Raw genomic sequence first — 19,466 nt, 5'->3', positions numbered from 1 at the left:
GACAAGAATCAGGGCTCAAGATAGATTTAATATTCTCAACTGACTTTCTTTATCCTTTAGATTTAAGAGTTGGGCAAATAGATTACTAAAATAGCATAATGTGTTATTATCTGAAAGGTAAACTAATTTATTAGTTTTTACTAGCTTACCTTCTAGCATGCCGGGGGGGGGGGGAGGACAAACCTGCTTCATTACCTGGGGCAATTCTAAATTGTGCTAACCCTGTGTATATGATCCAGTCAACATGAAGTGCTCTGAAGAGTGACTGGATCAATTAGTGAGCACAAGCCTAATTCTCCAATTGGAATTTATGAGCCTTCAAAGTTCTTTAAGTTTGGATGGCTCATGCTCTAATATATTAAAACTGCAAGCATCTTCTAATTCTACTGTAACTGTAGTTTATTTTCCTCTCCTTTGCTCTTTTTCAGTATATAAAAGGGTGGCGCTGTGGGTTACCACAGAGACTAGGACTTGCCAATCAGAAGGTCGGTGGTTCGAATCCCCGCTACGGGGTGAGCTCCCGTTGCTCGGTCCCTGCCCCTGCCAACCTAGCAGTCTGAAAGCACGTCAAAGTGCAAGTAGATACATAGGTACTGCTCCGGCAGGAAGGTAAACGGCGTTTCCGTGTGCTGCTCTGGTTCGCCAGAAGCGGCTTAGTCATGCTGACCACATGACTCGGAAGCTGTACGCCGGCTCCCTGGGCCAATAAAGTGAGATGAGCACCGCAACCCCAGAGTCGGTCATGACTGGACCTAATGGTCAGGGGTCCCTTTACCTTTATCTTAATATTGTACTATTAACACCACTATGCACTATAATTATTCATAGTAACATAATTAATTTTTGTCACAAGCACTTTTTAAAAAGTGTTTAGGCTGTACAGGAAATAGAATATATATATATTTAATTCAATTCCCAACCTCCCCCCCCCAAAAAAACAACAACAGTTACAGAAGTACATTGATGAAGAATATTATTGAATTCACTCTACAATAAAAAGAAAGTCTTTAGATGAATGTATCTGTTCATAATCTACCATGTGTTATAGGTCAAAATCCATGTTACTTTGTATAAGCCTATGAAATAAAATAAAACCTTAAAAAAAAGTTGCATTTCCTTCCGTTCTTGCCTATCCTATCCTTCTTTAGTCTCTTAGTACATTTGTCCATTAGGCCTAAGTCTCATATTTAAGTGATGAGCATTTTAATAAGAAATCAGAAAACTGTGTTTGAAATTAAAATACTTCTGAATACATTCACTAACTTGTGCTAAAATTATTTTTATAATACATTTCAAAAATATACAAATACGTCTAAAATGTTAAAAATATCAGGTAAGAATAATATCCAGTATTGCTAGCTTGCTAGAACACATGAGACTTTTGTGTAATTTCAGAAGAAAGCAAGACCCTGCCAGGAATAAGGCACAAACATTCTATTAACTGTGTTGATAGAAAACTAAATGTCAACATGTACTGTTGGCTCATCTTGGGGGTTTTTCACAGCAAATGAGAAAACATGCTGCATTTGTGATAGAAACTTCCTTCAAACAGTTGAAATCTCTTTGTCTTTTATTTTTGTGGTTAGAAATGTCTTTCATAGGCTAAGAGAATTTAGAGATTTTGTTTGAGAAAGGAAGAGATAAAGGTCTGACATTTCACCAAACCCAGCTGCATGTGACTTCTTAATGTCAAGAGAGTGCAAGATCTAAATGTACAAAGGTAAAGAAGAGTTGGGTGTTTTCAATGAAACAGAAAATGAACACAAAATATTTTGCTGAAAAGTACTGAAAAGTGCATATTTAAAATACATTAGCTCCAAATCACAATGAAATATCCTCAGTTATGTTTTATTCTATTTGTTTGTAAAAATAATAAAACTGCCTTTCAGAGTACACTGCACTCACAAGTTGGTGTACAAAATTACATTAATAAAAAAGACTATATAAATCACAGATTAAACCACGCTACAGACCTTTTATAAACAGCAGAAACAATGAATGAAAACACAACAGTTAAGTAAATACAGATCATTTTTTAAAAATAATATTTATTACTTTTCCAACAATTTAAACACTACAAAGAAAAAATAAACAATACAATACAGTACAAAAACAATACATAACACTAACACATTAAACTAACAAAACAAAACAAAAACAATTTAAAACACATCAAATAGTTTCAATATCTTATCTTTCATTCACTTATTTCAATGACCTCCTCACACCTCCCTTTTTGTATTCCACTTCTGTTAGTTGTTTCAGCAATTCCTTTCCATCTTCCACTGTTTTCTATCCTATAATTATCTTAACACATTTTAACCTTATTTTTCCCTTTAATTCTCTATTAATCTATTTATACTTAATTCCTTATAACATTTCTACTAAAGCCATATAACTTCATTCCAACATTTTTCTAACATTCATTAATTTACCCCAGGTGGGTAAATCTTGTGTCTTCCAATACTTCGCGATGAGTATTCTTGCTGCTGTAGTTGCATACATAAAAAAAGTTCTATCCTTCTTTGGCACCAATTGGCCGACCATGCCCAGAAGAAAGGCCTCTGGTTTCTTCAGGAAGGTATATTTAAATACCTTTTTCATTTCGTTATAAATCATCTCCCAGAATGTCTTAATCCTTGGGCATGTCCACCAAAGGTGAAAGAATGTACCTTCAGTCTCTACCCACCAGGAAGAATGGCAGATGAAGTTGATGGACTATATGGAATTGGCGGAAATGACTGGCAGAATCCGAGACCAGGGAGAAGAGTCGGTGGAAGAAGACTGGAAAAAGTTTAAAGACTATTTACAGAAATACTGTAAAATTAATGAATGTTAGAAAAATGTTGGAATGAAGTTATATGGCTTTAGTAGAAAAGTTATAAGGAATTAAGTATAAATAGATTAATAGAGTATTAAAGGAAAAAATAAGGTTAGAATGAGTTAAGATAATTATAGGATAGAAAACAGGAAGATGGAAAGGAATTGCTGAAATAATTAATAGTAGTGGAATACAAAAAGGGAGGTGTGAGGAGGTCGTGGAAATAAGTGAATGAAAGATGGGATAATGAAATTGTTTGATTTATTTTATTGTTTTTGTTTTGTTAGTTTAATGTATTGTATTTTTTTTTAGTGTTTAAATTTTTGGAAAAGTAATAAATATTATTTTTTTTTTAAAAAAAGAATGTACCTTCAGTCTCATTACATTTCCAACATTTATTGTCAGGCAAATGGTAAATTTTTGCAAGCTTGACTGGTGTCATGTACCACCTATAAATCATTTTCATAAAATTTTCTCTTAGGGCATTACATGCCGTGAATTTCATACCTGTGGTCCATAACTGTTCCCAGTCAGCCATCATTATGTTATGTCCAACATCTTGTGCCCATTTAATCATAGCTGATTTCACCATTTCATCCTGAGTGTTCCATTTCAACAGCAAGTTATACATTCTTGACAAATTCTTGATTTTTGGTTCTAACAATTCTGTTTCCAATTTTGATTTTTCCACCTGGAAACCAACTTTTTTGTCCGAATTGTATGCCTCCATTATTTGATAATAATGGAGCCAATCTCGCACTCTGTTTTTCAATTTTTCAAAACTCTGCAATTTTAATCTGTCTCCATCTTGTTCCAGAATTTCCCAATATTTCAGCCATTTGGCCTCCATATTGAGTTTTTTCTGTGCCTTCGCTTCCATTGGTGACAACCATCTTGGGGTTTTCTTTTCTAACAAGTCCTTATATCTTATCCAGACATTAAACAATGCTTTTCTAACAATATGATTTTTAAACGCTTTGTGTGCTTTTACCTTATCGTACCACAAATATGCATGCCAACCGAATACATTATTGAAACCTTCTAGGTCCAACACATCAGTGTTTTCAAGAAGCAGCCATTCTCTCAGCCAGCAAAAAGCAGCTGATTCATAATAAAGTTTAAGGTCTGGCAGGGCAAATCCACCTCTTTCTTTGGCATCAGTTAGTATCTTAAATTTTATTCGAGGCTTCTTGGCAAGGGCAAGTAAATACAGATCAAAATAAGAACAGCTAAAGCGCTTTCTTAAACATTCTAAACTCAGTATAACTCTTGTGCTTAACAAAAAGAGAGAGGTATGAACAGATGTGCTGGAATGTGGATGAGGATGCACATTCCAGTGAGAGTAATGCTCCACACTCAGATATGCATATTCCAATGCATATATGGATGCACACCTGATTGGTGGGTATCATTTTAAATTCATGCAAGTGATTTATGCGTGAAAGCCTTCTTAATTGGTTCATCTACTAAGAGGCAGATGATTAATCAATAAATGTTCCCTTTACATCAGAATATAGTAAGAATCCTGCTGGATCAGACCAAAGGCCCATTTAGTCCAGTGGTCAGCTAGATGTGTGAAAGTGCAGTCTCCTCACTTGTAATTCCCAGCAACTGATATACAGAGGCATACTGCCTCTGACAGTAGTGGTGGAACATAGCCATTGGGGCTAGAAGCCAGTGCAGTCTTACACTCCATGGATTTGTCTGGCTGGGAAGCTACCACTGTAGTGTTCCTACAAGTGGTAGCCAGCATAGGAACACCTCTTATTGGGCATGGGGAATGGGGAGAGGCAGCAAGGGGTGCAGCAATTTGCCATGCCCTGGGTATGGAGAGATAAGGCACTGGAAAATGGAGTCTATTACCGTCATTAAAGGCGGGACAGGCAGATTATGCTTGTCACCCCCTCCATTCCAACTTCCAGGAGTGCCAGCTTGGCCCTGTGACCGTGAGTGCCTGGGGTTGTGGGTGCCCGGCCCCTTCATGGGGAATTTTGTATGTGCTTGGGCACCCAGGGCCCCAGGGAGTTGGCACCTATGCCACTAAATCCTAATGGGACCTGGGCAGCCATGCTCATTAGTCCTCCCACATGTCAGTCAAATAAAAAGTCATGTCAGTCCATAATAAAACTTGGCTCATCCACAACTTGACATCTTGTGTGTATTACCAAGATCTGGGTGGGCAAGCAGGGTGGTCCTGACTTCACAATTTCACATCACCCCCAAAGGCACCCTCCTCCATTGTCTTGTGAGACAGACAGGTGCGAACAACAATTTGTGGTACAGGGCTATTGAAGAATCAACTAATTCTTCTGGGAATGTAGGAAAATATACAAATACACACACACACACACACACACACACACACACACACACATATTGCAGTTACATAGAAGGATATAAAACACCTTACCTTGTTGTGCTAAAGTTGATCTCAGCATTCCACTCTTAGACCATATTTTGACTTGTCCATCTTCACCAACTAGAACAAAGGAACATTTAGCAACGACCTTGCAAATGACTGAATTAAAATTCTCAGTTTTAACACTCATAATTTTTAACATTGTGTTAAGTTAACTACACTGAAAAAACAAATTTAGCATACAATAAAAATTTCCTAATGTTTTTTTGAGGAATCACATGCCACATCATCTCATTCATCTGGAATTCCTATGCCACTCCAAAATAACCGTAATAAATCATGCTCCAATGCAGTATGTCAGTGGTTGGGAGTGGGTCATAACAGGAGGCTTCAATTGACTGGAAGAAGTGATGTAATAGCTAGTGATTTTCATGTAGGAGGTGATAGAATGAGCATGACCCTGTTTGTCCCCAAGAACTTGGAAATATATAGAATGGGAACAGATGCATACTCTACGTTATAAAACTATGCTTCCTCGGAGGGTGGCTATTTCAGGGCACTGAGATTAAATGACACAGGTGGTGTGGGCCCAAAGCTTTTCTAAATCTGCTAAGATTGCAATAAGTAAGGCTGGGGAACAGGGAGGTTAGCCTGTTCTCCCTCTTCCTCCAAGTGAGGGCAGAACATGCAAAATAGGAGGGGATGTAACAAGACATCCAGATGCATAAAGAAATGGAAGCATCAGGTAAGAATTTATACTGAGATAAACATTGATCATTAGTTAGTTTATTTTTTTGGTTGGACCTAAGAAAGATATTACTCTACTGCTACTTTTGGGTTGTTTTTCTAATGGACTAACAAGACTACCTGCTATTACTGCATAGTGGCATTAAAGTATTTCATTGTTATAGGCAAATATTTGACAGTGAACAGACAACAGCTATTCATGGCTGGCCCAAAGTGTTTTGTTACACCACAAAAATTATAATTTTGCCTATATGCTTCTTTGTGTCTTATTGTCTACACAATAAATGACCAAGAATACTATTCCTTATTTTTTTTCTAAAATGACTGTCACAGTGTTGTGCTACATATTAGTTCATCTATACTAAATACTATCCTGATTCCTGGGTCCCATCATTAACAGATTAGAATCTTTATTGCACCTATTTGCAAGCATTCAAAAGTGATTAAAGCCAAACATGTAAATGTTAACCATTTGCAAATATAACATCCTATGAAGAGTCTGCAATGCAGGAATCTCAACTAAAGCATCCAAGACAGATGGTCACACAACCTCTGCTTAAAACCTCCAAGGAAGGAGAGTCTACAACTTCCCATTCCACTGTCAAAGAGTAGGAGATAACACCCCACAAATAAGCTCCTAAGCTGCTGATATGTGCCTTCTCTAAAACTGCAGGTAGAGCCTTCCTCTTTGCAGTTATGGTGCATCTCCTTTCCACAGGAGGGTGGGGTGGCCCCCTCTTTGCTTTCACTAGCAAGTAAAGATTATTGTGTTCTGTGTGTTGCGCTGTGACAGGGTCTTCAAACAGCAGGTGTCCTTTTATGTGTGTGCTTTTACATGTGTTTAATTGTTTTTGGTGTTATTTTTAATAGGGTAACATATTTGTGTTTTTTTTATATTTATATTTATATTTATTGTGTTTTTAGTTGTATCTATTTTAATTCATGCTGTGAGCTGCCTTGAGTCCTGCACTGGGAGAAAGGTGGGATACAATACAAAAATAAATGATCCTGGAATTTTGTCACTCTGTGCAATTGCTTCTGTTGCTGGTATGCTTGGGCCAGCCCTATAGCTACTTACTGTTTTTACCAGCCTCAACAATTTAGTATCAGCAAACTTGACTATCTCTCTCCTTACAACTAACTCTGCCTTATTTTCACTTATATAAACACAAGAATTAAATGACAAGCAGTTGCTGTGCATTTATCATGGTGTTGCTTCAAAAGGTTGCTTAACAACTTACTGATCTTTATAGGAGTTGAAACTATTCACATGTGATGCAGCCTTTGGCTAGTTGAGCAGTGGGTACTGACCCTTGGCCAGGAAATATTGATTAACAATCATTTATTACTTTTGCAATCCTAGGACTGTGGATGGAGAGGACAATGTGCCTCTGAATAACAGTTGCTAGGAATCTAAAGTGGGGAGAGTGATGTTGTGCTTGCTGGCTTTCCATAGTCATTTAGTTGGCCACTGTGAGACCAGGATGCTGAACAAGATGGTCATTTGGTCTGATCTAGAAATGCTTTAGTCTTCTTGTGTTCAATAAGAGAAAATCTCAATCTAACCCCTCTCAGTATTCAGTAGACATCTAGTATGTTTTCAGTCATGTTAATTTTGTCACTACATTTCAGGAAAGTACATGTTCTTTTCTATGAATGTTATACTTCACTTTTGAAGACATACTTTTGAAGACAGTTCTCCATCACATTTTTACAAAAAAAATATCCTCTTACCTGTAACAAGTGCTGTTCCCTCATAATTCCATCTCCCTGCAAGTACAGCTCCACAGTGGGCTTCTACACTTTTTTCAACTCTTCCAGTCTTGGAAATCAAATGGAACTTGCCTACACAAATTTGACATTGTAATGTTAGAAATCAAATATATACAAGAAGGTTATTATCATAGAGTTGTGACATTGGTTAAAATAAACAATTATCTGACAAATGTCACTTGATTCTTCTAAACCTTTTTCTAATTCCTTGACTAGCCAATTAGTGATCATCCCATAGCCCAACCAATAAGCAAATTCTTCAGTTAATAATCCTTCCTATAATCTCATATATACCAGAAGTGAAAACTTATTCTAGAATTAGAAATTTACATCTCATTGAAGTCAATGGGACAACAACTTAAGTCCCACTAACAACAGTTAACTTTAGCTGGATTAGGACCTCTACATTGGTAAACAGTTATGTATCTTCCTATACATTACCCAACTTCAAGGAACCCTTTCCCCATTATTTCTTCATCCTTCTATAGGTTAGTTTTTCTTAGTTTTGCAAAAGCAGATATAATCCTGAATGCAATGATAGGCCTGTGATAATTCGATCCTAACAAGAAAGTATTTTTAGAAAATTAAAACATTAGTTGTTTTAAGAAAATCCTGCAGTGCTGGCCTCTCCCTGATCAAATTGATCAGGTCACAGCTACCATCTGTGATGTCATGGCACTCACTCCCAGTTTTGCTGGAGTCTTGCCCCTCAAGCTAAAGAACAGATCACCTCTCATCAATAAAGCCTCTCCTCCTCCCAGAGGGGAGGAGTTGTGAGTGGGAGCCATTTCCTGCTTTGCTGTCCCTGTTGCTGCGCCGCACCCCCTGGCAGCCATCCAATCGGGGGGAGGCTTGGGGGCGGGGTTTAGCCACTCAAAAAGCGGCCACACCAACACTTCCACCTCATTGTGATGTGTAAGTTTCTGGGGAAAACTCTCATCTCCCACTGAGAGCAGCACTTTTAAGTCAACTAAAGATGGAATATGCTCACATGCTATCATCATCATCACCTACATCTATATCAGCTTTCTCCAATCTGTCTTCCATCAGATGTTTTGGACTACAACTTTCATCAGTCCCAGCCACCATGGTCTACAGTCCCAGATGATGGGAATTATAGTCCAAAACATACAGGATATCAGGTTGTGGAAGCCAGATCTAGAGAAAGATTAGTTGTGGCACATTTGAATGACATCTTATAGTCATTCTGAATTCCAGTAGAGTGGGGATAGATATAAGATGGTCAATTCATTAATTGTTGTTTGTGGCATATATCAGATACAGAAATCTATACTGGTGGAAAATGTTCGTACAAGAAAAACTTTCTTTCGTGAACCAGAAAGGCTGAAGTTACAGCATTCTATTATGGAACAGTGCCTTAAGATTTGAAGGTAAAAAACATGTTGGGCAAGTGACCAAGACTGAAAAGATGGATTCAGAGCAGAAACATTCAAACTGTGAAAGACAGCTAACTGATTTTCTCACAAATCCACTGTCAGCGAACAGATCATAAGCAGAGAGTTATCTTGCAGCCTCATACAGTTTAGGAGTCACTTGATGGGTGACACTGGCCATGAAGACAATTTTAAAATAAAATAAAATCAGATGCTCAAAAACTCATTTGGTGTCTGTTGGCATGAGTGGACATATCAAGATTTTTTGAAAAACTTTACTGTTATAGGCTGCATAGAAAAGTGAAAGCTTTGACCATATGCTTTATTCATAATATAGTTTGGAACAGAATGTGAAGGGACTCAGTTTCAGCCTTACATTAATTCTCAGTTTTATAAAATACTGCTCCTTTCTTCCTGTTTTTATTATTTAATGAAACCATAAACTGTTCTCAAAGTTGAAGCTGTTTTGCAGTTCTGGAAGGCATTCAAATAAGAGATTAGAGGCCTATTCAAGTACAGCATGTACAGAACCATGTCTGTTATATTCATTTGCTACCACAGACCTCTTAAATATTCTGCTCTGATTTTAATGATTAGTCATCAGTATAACGAAAACTAGTAGAAAAAGAGCCAACATAATTTTTAAGGAACCATTACAGATTGTATTAGATGAATAATTAAAGTGGTAACATAAACATATTTCATATGGGAAGGCAGATTGTAATTCCACCAAATAGATCTTTACATACAAACTAAACAAATGAAAAGTTATTAATCAGGAAGAAAACATGCTATAAACAAAAAGGAGAAAGGTTATTGTGTATAGCAGATAACTGAAGCTCAGCTTTTAACGTATGGCGTTATATGTACTAGAATATGTAAGTGCTGGATTATAGAGACCATAGTTCTAAACAGAATTTTAGAAAGCTGAAGAATTATACAAATGCTAGCAGATACCTGTTATGAATGTCAGTTCTTATAATCCTGCCTATCAGGCATTTCTTGTTGGCAGCAGTTCCCTTTGAGGGCATAGTTGTCCTGTGTAATAAGGGCATCATGACCCTTCTGACTACCTTTGGCTTAGCTCCTGGGATTTTAGAATCTGAATTCCAAGTTCTACGGGCATTCTTATAAATTAACCAAAGGGGTTTTCATAGCAGTTTGGTTGAGTGGTAGAAGATCCTTTCATACAAAATGGTGGAGAACATCTGCTGCTCAAAATATATCTATTGAGACTTGCTGAACCAGCTAAAAGGAACATGATGACGTTTTAAAAAACTACACTGCTCAAGTATCCTTGAATATGCTGCTGGGATTGTAGAGAAGCACTGAGCCCATCCTCACATGGGATCCAGTTTGTACCCTTATGGAGGAGCAAAAGAGAGAAAGCTTCAGGACTATCCTATATTTATAATAGCTTGTTTAAAAGGGCTTTTCACTTTCACTACCTCACCTATGTGTCACTGAACCCCCTTCATAGAATGATGCCAATAGCAGTGTTGACTTTGAAAAAAGAGATCTGGGAACATACTAAAATGGAAAATCTGCTATTCTGGCTCATCTTACAGGCATACACAAGGAGGCACAATCATCAGGGGGACATTCAAAGTTCAGGTCTCACACACTCCCGTTGCATAAATGATTTGCCAATGCTTATGTATAAATACAAATTTTAGATTCTGAATGTTATGAACTAAGACTAGTTGCTAGTTGGCAGGGTAAAAAGGGAACTTTTATTGTAATCCATAAGGATTTTAGAGTCTTTCTTTCGGTTTTGGTTTAACCTTACTTAGTACAATCTTGCATGCGCCAAATCTTGGAACCCTGTTCCTTTATCGTCACAACTAGTGCTTTGTCAATGGGCAGTGACTCTGACAAAATTAGGGAATGGTCTGGACCACAAACCTAAAGTCCCATTTAGAAACCTGAATGACTTTTGATAAGAATAACCGGAGAAAACCTTTTGGACTTTTTGTGTGGAAGGGGAAAATATCACTATTCTCTCATACCCCCTTAAGAAACGAATACTTAGCATATGTCAGAGAACTAAGGCTAATTAGTCCTCCTTCTCCTCCTAGTTAGAATAGTGCCAAGTATGTAAAAGTGTTTCAGTAACTTGCATTGAGCCATTTGTATATGCTTTCCCAGACACCCAACATAGCACTAAGGCAATCCTTCAATCAGTGCAAGGATTTCTGATTGTGCAATGCAGCATTCTCCCTATCTCCTTTGTCCTAAATCTGCTCTAGAGGTTCTTACAACCCTACATATTTGGGCATATGGTGAGAAGAGAGCAAGTCCCATTGTGCAAGTGGAAATCTTTACACTGACGAGTGCCCTCTCTATGTGAGGTTAGTCGTAGAGAAGCATCATGAGCCAAATCTCCTTTGAAGTGGGCCCATTCAGTATTTGTTTTCATGTTTACCATATTCTTATCTTATAAATGATAACGAAACTCCCATGTAATGCTGACTATGGCTTACTGCAAATGAGCAAACACATGGGCTGCTAGAGAGGAGATTGTGGCTATTTTGCTCCTCCCCTTTTTTCTTTTGCTACTGCTCTGTGCTTGAGTTAAACTGCAGTTTGGCTCAGCTAACTGTCTCAAGCAGGGCTCAGGGTTTATCTCTCCCAGACAATCCACAAGTTGTAAACCATAGGATAAACCTTGGTTCCAGCTTGTGGTTTGTCTGGAGAGAGCTAAACTACAAGCTCGGGTCTGGACAATAAGCCAAACCACAGCTCAGCTCAGTGTAGCAGAAAACATCCAGGGAGGAGCAAAGTGCTACAATCTCCCCTTTGGAACCCCACGTTTGTAGTAAGTCACGGTTTGGCTTAACATTATGTGGGAGCTGGGCAACTGTAAACATTTCAGCAAGGAAACAGCTTTTTTTCTCTTTAATGAAAAACCAGAGGGAAAATGTAACCCACACTGAGCCTCTGAGATAGAGCGGGATAAAGTGAAGATCCTCATTTTGTTTTGTGTTTACATTTTTATGCTTGTTATTTTATCACCTGTCTCCTCAAAATACAATGGGATAAAAAATAAATATGGATATTTCCCATTTTGTAGCAATGTTTTCCAAGAATAGTTCACATATGTAAGATATTGGGCTAGTATGGTGCCAAGCACCATAAAAGCCTTTCTATGAAATCCTATATCATGTATAGGCTACCAGTGTGGTTGGTCTTAAATGTGACAATCACAGATGATTAACTCAGCAAATCTAGGAATTCTATACTACAGCTTTGTTTTTCAGAAGATGTGTTACTCCTGTTAATCTATGAATTACAGCAGCTGTCTAGTTAGATATACTTCAAGACATAATGGTCCCTCTATTACATATGTGGTAAAATAAAGGTCTCAGTGGGCACTTTCTACTTTTTACACTGCTATTAAAAAATCTAAGATGCATTCATAAAACACAGGGAACTCAGGGGAATTCTGGTTTGCAATATTAATACCATAAATAAGATTAAAATTGGTGTACTATCATGTAAGAGGGATTCTCTTGGTTACATTCATACAGAACCAATTTGTAGGATTTTGATTGATGGCATAGGAATGCTCTGAGAAACACATTAGTGGAATATAATGTCTATATATACATAACAGTCGCATTGTTCTCTTTTCAGTGGACATAATATGTTTCTTTAAAAATGTCTTTATCAATCTTCATGTTGTAGATGCAAAGGAACATGAAAAAAGCCCAGTGCTGTCAGTGTAATAAAACAACTTAGGCTCAGAATGACAACAATGGTAGCTTGTTCATTTGCTGTCTAAATATGGGTGTGTGTGTATGTTAGGATAACAAAATAAAACTTTGGTTTTAAAGAGATGTTTCATCTTTTGAGTTTTGCAAGTTGAGAACATTTCCCTCTTATGCCTTTGATATTGTCAGGAATTTTTTTTTAATACTATAAGTGTGCATTTTAAAATCTTCAGCCATAATTATATCAAACAGATTGTTGTATGTACAATACATTCTATTTTAAAGTATACACAAACATATACAGCTACTTACAATAGGTAAAAACTTGTTGTCATTTGCCATAAACAACAACCTCCACTGTTTGCTTGGAAATAAGTCAATTTACTTTAATAAATGTCCACATGAATGCATCCTCTACCTCTCCTTCACATCAGAACCAGTGAAGGCGGTGAAGGTCCTCAATCTAGAGGCAGATGGTGGACGGATGGCAGCTAACAGATTGAGGTTGAATCCTGACAAGACAGAAGTACTGTTTTTGGGCAGGCAGGTGTGGAGGACTCCCTGGTCCTGAATGGGGTAACTGTGCCCCTGAAGGACCAGGTGCGCAACCTGGGAGTCATTTTGGACTCTCAGCTGTCTATGGAGGTGCAAGTCAATTCTATGTCCAGGGCAGCTGTCTACCAGCTCCAACTGGTACACCGGCTGGTACACCGGCTGAGACCATACCTGCCGGCAGACTGTCTCGCCAGAGTGGTGCATGCTCTGCTTATCTCCCACTTGGACTACTGCAATGCGCTCTGTGTGGGGCTGCCTTTGAAGGTGATTCAGAAACTACAACTAATTCAGAATGCGGCAGCTAGACTGGTGACCGGGAGTGGCCACTGGGACCATATAACACTGGTTCTAAAGGATCTTCATTGGCCTCAGCCCAGACACTGAAGTCCTCCTCAGAGGGTCTTCTGCTGGTTCCCTCACTGTGAGAAGTGAAGTTACAGGGAACCAGGCAGAGGGCTTTCTCAGTAGTGACGCCATCCCTATGGAACACTCTCCCTTCAGATGTAAAGGAAATAAACAACTAGACATCTGAAGGCACTCCTGTATAGGGAGGTTTTTAATGTTTGATGCTTTATTATGTTTGATATATTCTGTAAGCCACCCAGAATGGCTGGGGAAACCCCGCTAGATGGGTCGGGTGGTATTATTATTATTATTATTATTATTAAGCGGGTGCAATGAGATATGAGACAGTGCAGGGCCCAATTTTTTTATGCATTATAAAGTGTGGGTGGGCAGATGATTTAAAGTGCAACATATGTCAGTGGGAGGGAACAGCTGGACCTCCAACATACCTGCACATTTGATTTTTCTCTTGGGGTGCTTCCTGCTAGCTTTGGATACCCTCAAAGAGAAATATCATTAGGGTAAAACATGTGAAGACAGACTCTGGATTGAGAGGACATGACCAATAGTGAGTCCAATGTTCAAGAAGGCGGTTTCTGCACATGCTGTAGGAGGAAGTGAGGGGCAGATGGGGCTCATGAGCCTGGGATGGTAGCCCATCTAGGAGAAGGAAAACTCTTGATTCTAAAGAAAGGGCTAAGGAGTAAACGCTACACATATCCGGAGTGGAGTCCCTAAGACAGTTAGATGGCAACTACAGCAGCCAAGTTGGTTCCAAACAGATTGCTCTGCTTTCCCTTGGACCACATCAGCAAGGCCAAGAGGAGGGTCTTGTTGTCTGGGCAGCCCAGGATTTCCATAAACACTGTCCAGGCTTGCGTCCCAGAGAAGTCACTTCGGTATTGCTAACACAGCAATTTGACTTCACCCCCAGAGGCCCCCTCCATTGTCTTTCAAGACAGATGGATGCCAACAAAACAGCGGCAGGTATCAAACAGCTGGTCTGCTGTCATTATGTCCATTTTCAGCCAAATGTCTTAAAACATTCACTTTTTTTACTATGCAAAAGTAGCTTGCTGTTGTGCACTTCTCCAAAGCCTACAGATAGAAAATTATTGCTTATTTTCCAAGGGTTGTATCCAGCTTATGGTCAAAGTAGACCTATTGAAATCAATGAACAGGGCTAATGTATGTGCATTGATTTCAATGGATCTATACCGAGTATGAGTTAGTTGGATAGAACTCTTCTGAATTACCCATTTAGCAGTTTTATTAATGTCAAAATGGATGCAAAATCAAGAAAAAATGGCTAACAGGTTTGCTGACTAGAAATGCTTTCTCCTTAGAAAAGATCCCTTTGAGAAAAAGTAAACAAATATGGATTAATTGGATTAAAGTGTCAAACTAATCAGTTACATTAATGCAAAGTGAAAGAAGGAAATTAAACTGAAGCTGGGGGTACAAAATAAGCTATGTTCTAGTACAATACACTATGTGGGGCTACCGCAAAGCATGTTCCAAAAAGAAAGCCAGATTGCTTTCTGGCATGCAGTTTGTTGACCATATTACACTAGGTTCTGTAACAACTGCACTGGTTTACAATTTGTTTCTGGGCACCATTCAAGGTGCTGGTTCTTAACTCTAAAGACCTAAATGGTTTGTTGCCAGAGTATCTGAAAGGCCACCTACCTTTAATTTAAGATCACCTTTGGCGGCTTCGCTATTTGTTGTACCAGCAAGAAAGCTAGATTGGTGGAAGCATAGGACAGGGCTGTTGCTGTGGTAGTACATTGTCTATGGGACTTTTTGCTCTGCATGACTTTGGCTGGTTTTAAGTGAAATTACTTCCACATTTTAAAAAATTTAAATCATACTAATCTGCCATGGTATTGTTTCAAAGTTTTGAAGCTAACTTTTTTCAAATTGTGGATAGTCTCAGTTGTTCTTTGGGGCCAAAAGGCAACTCGGTATTATAAATAAAATAAATTGCTTATCAAGACAGATACCTGATTTACAGTTAGAACAGATACCAGAAGAAAAAAAATCTCTTCTACTAGTCTTGACATCAAAGTCTCTGATATAGACAGTTGCCCATGAGTGTCACAAGGAAAAATGTGTGCAGTATTCAATACAGCTCATGATTGCAATTATTCTTATTTGCACTAAAAGCAAGTGGAGAGGAACCATTTAATACAAGCCACACTAGGACAACAGGGATTGCATGTAACACAGTATGTATGTGCATCTAGGCAGAGCTGATTCAGCTTACCAGAGCTACTCTGCATGTAGATCTAAATTTACCCTTCTCCCCACATCCATGCTACTGCTGACCTACACCTATGGTGTGCTCAAGGCAATTTCTGGATTGGACCAGATAAGATTGTGTTCTTAAAAGATACACCAGTTACAAAGCTGTAGCATTCTTACCTGAATTGCTTGCAACATCCCAACACTTTGGTATGTTCTTTCAACTGCTATTGTAATTAAACTACTGTTTTCCCAAATACATGCTTATGTCTGGCCAATGTATTTACAGCATAAGGTTAGAGCCCAATGTTTCAATGCAAGGGAAAGCATGCACCCAGAGTACAAAATAGTGTAAAGTTGTACAAAATCAAGGATCAGAGAAGGTGAAACTTGAAAGGAGTCATAAAGTTAGTGATTAAAGATGGTGCATCATATTGCATGATAATCTCAGCAGAAACTGTAGACTCAAGAGCAGTTCCATTTAAATGACTGGACATTACTAATTTAGGCCCATTAATTTCAAAGGAACTGCTCTAACTCATTTGACTACAACTTTGCATACTGACAAAATGAAATACTTTCAAAAGCATTGTACTCTAAAATAAGCTATATACATCTCCATGATGACTTACCATCAGAACTTGTAAGTACAAAGTTCTCAGCGTGAGTTTGTCTCTTTCCACCAAAACTTTTGGGAAACCAGTGAAGATCGATGGGATAGATATCATCAGGAAGCTTCGCTACTTGTGTTGTTTCACCATTTAACAAGTTCCATTTAATAATTTGGTGATCATCACTGCATGAATAAAGATCGTCTGCTGTTGTCCAGCCTACACAACTAACCAATTCCTTATGTTTTAACAGAATTAAGGAATTTAAGAATATTGGTACAGTTAAATCTTCATACATACTGGCAAAGACATATTTTTTCTTCATTAAACTTTTTTGAAAACATGAGTTACCGTAAAATTATTTAAACAAAAAAGATGCAAGGGGTTGGTAAAGAGAGCTCAACAATTATACATACCGATAATACTTTATTTCTTACTTATATTTTCTTTACAGTATTTTTCTTTAAAGGGTTTTGAGATGAAGGGAGAACTCAAAACGTCTATAGCAGTGTTTCTGAAAGTTGGGTCTCCCGCTGTTGTTGGACTACAACTCCCATCATCTCCAGCTAGCAGCAGCAGTTTGAGAAATACTGGTCTATAGTGTGCACTTATAGGTTGTAACTGGTTTTGCAAGGCCTCTTTAGTTATTATACTATTAGACTTATACAAATCATGAAAATGATAAAGGCTTTTTGAGCACCAAGCTTTAACATCTCCTACATAAAATCTTCCTAAAAAGGAAGGATAGTATACTAATAGCAATAGGAGAGGTGTACCTGGCCTTAATACACCCATCCAGGACTTTCAGGTATGAAATATGCAAAGGGATAGATTTTGAACTTCTTTACAAGTGCTCTTAAAAACCAACAACTGGACCAAGTTCATAAAGGACTAGAAAAGTTGCATCTGCTGATTGTCTAAGCACTAAGAAACCTGGAATATCTTTGTGGTCCATATAAAGCTGGCTTAAAAATATGATGCTGGCTCTTAGGACTTAGAAATACAGTGGTACCTCTGGTTACGAACTTAATTAGTTCCGGAGGTCCATTCTTAACCTGAAACTGTTCCTAACCTGAGGTACCACTTTAGCTAATGGGGCCTCCCGCTGCTGATTTCCTCTTTGTTTTCCCTTAGTTTGAAAAGGTCCATTATGATTAGCACTAACCAGGAATTACATGCAAACCATTATTTGAAGCTATGTTTTGTAGGTAATCCATTTTAGTGCTTATTGGTTTGCCCAACTCAAGACACAACAAACAATATTTTTTATTTTACTAGATTTATAGACTGCTTAATTTAAAAAGGAATTAAATAGTTTACATAAAGTAGTATACAGTGGAACCTCAGGTTGTGAACGTGATCCGTGCAGGAGGCACGTTCACAACCCGCAGCGCGTCTGCGCACGTGTGGGTTGCAATTTGGAGCTTCTGTGCATGCGCAAAGCGCCATTTAGTGCTTCTGCGCATGCACCGAAAACTGGAAGTAACCCGTTCTGGTACTTCTGGGTTCGGCGTGCAACCCGAAATTGCGTAACCTGAAGCGTCTGTAACCCGAGGTACCACTGTACTAATTAACCAGAAAAGAGAGCAGTGAATATGTGAGCCCACTGTATGTTCTGGGTGGTTTGGAGGCTTAAAATATATTTTAATTCAACCTTTGATGTCTAGTGCAAAGCTTTCTGTGCTTTGTGAGCCAATGGTGTGCCACTCTTGTGCTGCATAGATCATATGTGTAGTACAAGGAACTTGAATATGGTGATACAGAAGTAAAATCAAATAGCTAGCACTAAAACTGTTTACAATAACTTATCAGCCAATAACCTTTTGCATGTCTGAGCATCAGTGACTTTTCCTCACAGATTTAAAGGTTCCATGATAACATCAGTGCATGAACAGGAACTAGATTCTATATGGGCACTTTCTTTTCTTCCACACTTCCATGCAACAGATGCTGTTAAACTTTGCATAATTTTCCTAACTCAAGCAGAAGCAAATACATGGGCAGAAGGATTACTGCCCCTCCTCAAAAACTGTGCTATTTTCTCAAGGAATGTAAGAGTTCAGTTGGATAAGACCAAAAGCCTGTCTAGTCAACCATCCTGTTTCACAAAGTGGCCAACCAGATGCATCTGGGAAGGCAACAAAAAGATTAGACTGACCAGCTCAATTGAGAGCATTCACTTTAGTTGTGAACATGTTAATAGTGATTTGTATTTTACAAGTGGGGTGTTATAGTTCCTGATATCTTTTTTTTTTTAATTCTCTTACACAGATGGGATTATTCTAACAGCCCTTAAGATGCTGTTCAATGATAAGTCTTCTATCTTCCCTGGCTGCACAACAATATCAATATCCATTTGCTCAAAAACAGTAGGTCTGATGTTACTGTCTGAAACTGGACTGGTTTTCATGTCACAGTAAGTGACAGTTAATGGGTTTTTGAGAATGTGCAAACCCTGCTTAACTCTTCTCCTAGGACAAGAGCAACACAGTGTTGCCTAGCCGAGTGCTATCTGAATCAGGTATCATAGTTTGCTTTCCTTACAACCCTTGGCTGACTATCACTGTTTGTTTGGAACTAAAGTGAAGTCGGTGAAGGTCCTGTGTGAGTGTCTGGTTGGAGGTTGGATGGCAGCTAAGAGATTGAAATTGAATCCTGACAAGACAGAAGTACTGTTTTTGAGGGACAGGAGGCAGGCAGGTGTGGGGGATTCCCTGGTAACTGTGCCCCTGAAGGGCTAGGTGCGCAGTCTGGAAGTCATTTTGGACTCACAGCTGTCCATGGAACCACAGGTCAATTCTGTGTCCAGGGCAGCTGTGTATCAGCTCCATCTGGTACGCAGGCTGAGACCCTACCTGCCTGCGGACTGTCTCGCCAGAGTGGTGCATGCTCTGGTTATCT

General features: G+C 38.5%; 1 protein-coding gene across 2 annotated transcripts in view; it reads right to left on the bottom strand.

Moving 5' to 3' along the window:
* The window catches only part of IFT80 (intraflagellar transport 80), a 65,021-nt gene that overhangs the window by 42,883 nt on the left and 2,672 nt on the right, over window positions 1-19,466 (bottom strand). For both annotated transcript variants that reach the window (XM_081007924.1, XM_081007925.1), the window contains exons 3-5: window positions 16,587-16,813; window positions 7,662-7,772; window positions 5,232-5,300 (exon numbers count right to left, since the gene is read on the bottom strand). In XM_081007924.1, coding sequence (XP_080864050.1) covers window positions 5,232-5,300; window positions 7,662-7,772; window positions 16,587-16,813 — 407 coding nt within the window. The remainder of the gene's footprint in view (window positions 1-5,231; window positions 5,301-7,661; window positions 7,773-16,586; window positions 16,814-19,466) is intronic.

This window comes from Podarcis pityusensis (assembly GCF_964106645.2).
Source record: "Podarcis pityusensis genome assembly, chromosome: 5".
NCBI classification, from domain to species: Eukaryota; Metazoa; Chordata; class Lepidosauria; order Squamata; family Lacertidae; genus Podarcis; species Podarcis pityusensis.
The sequence above is the reverse complement of the archived record's forward strand: the minus strand, read 5'-3'. Positions and strand labels throughout refer to the sequence as shown.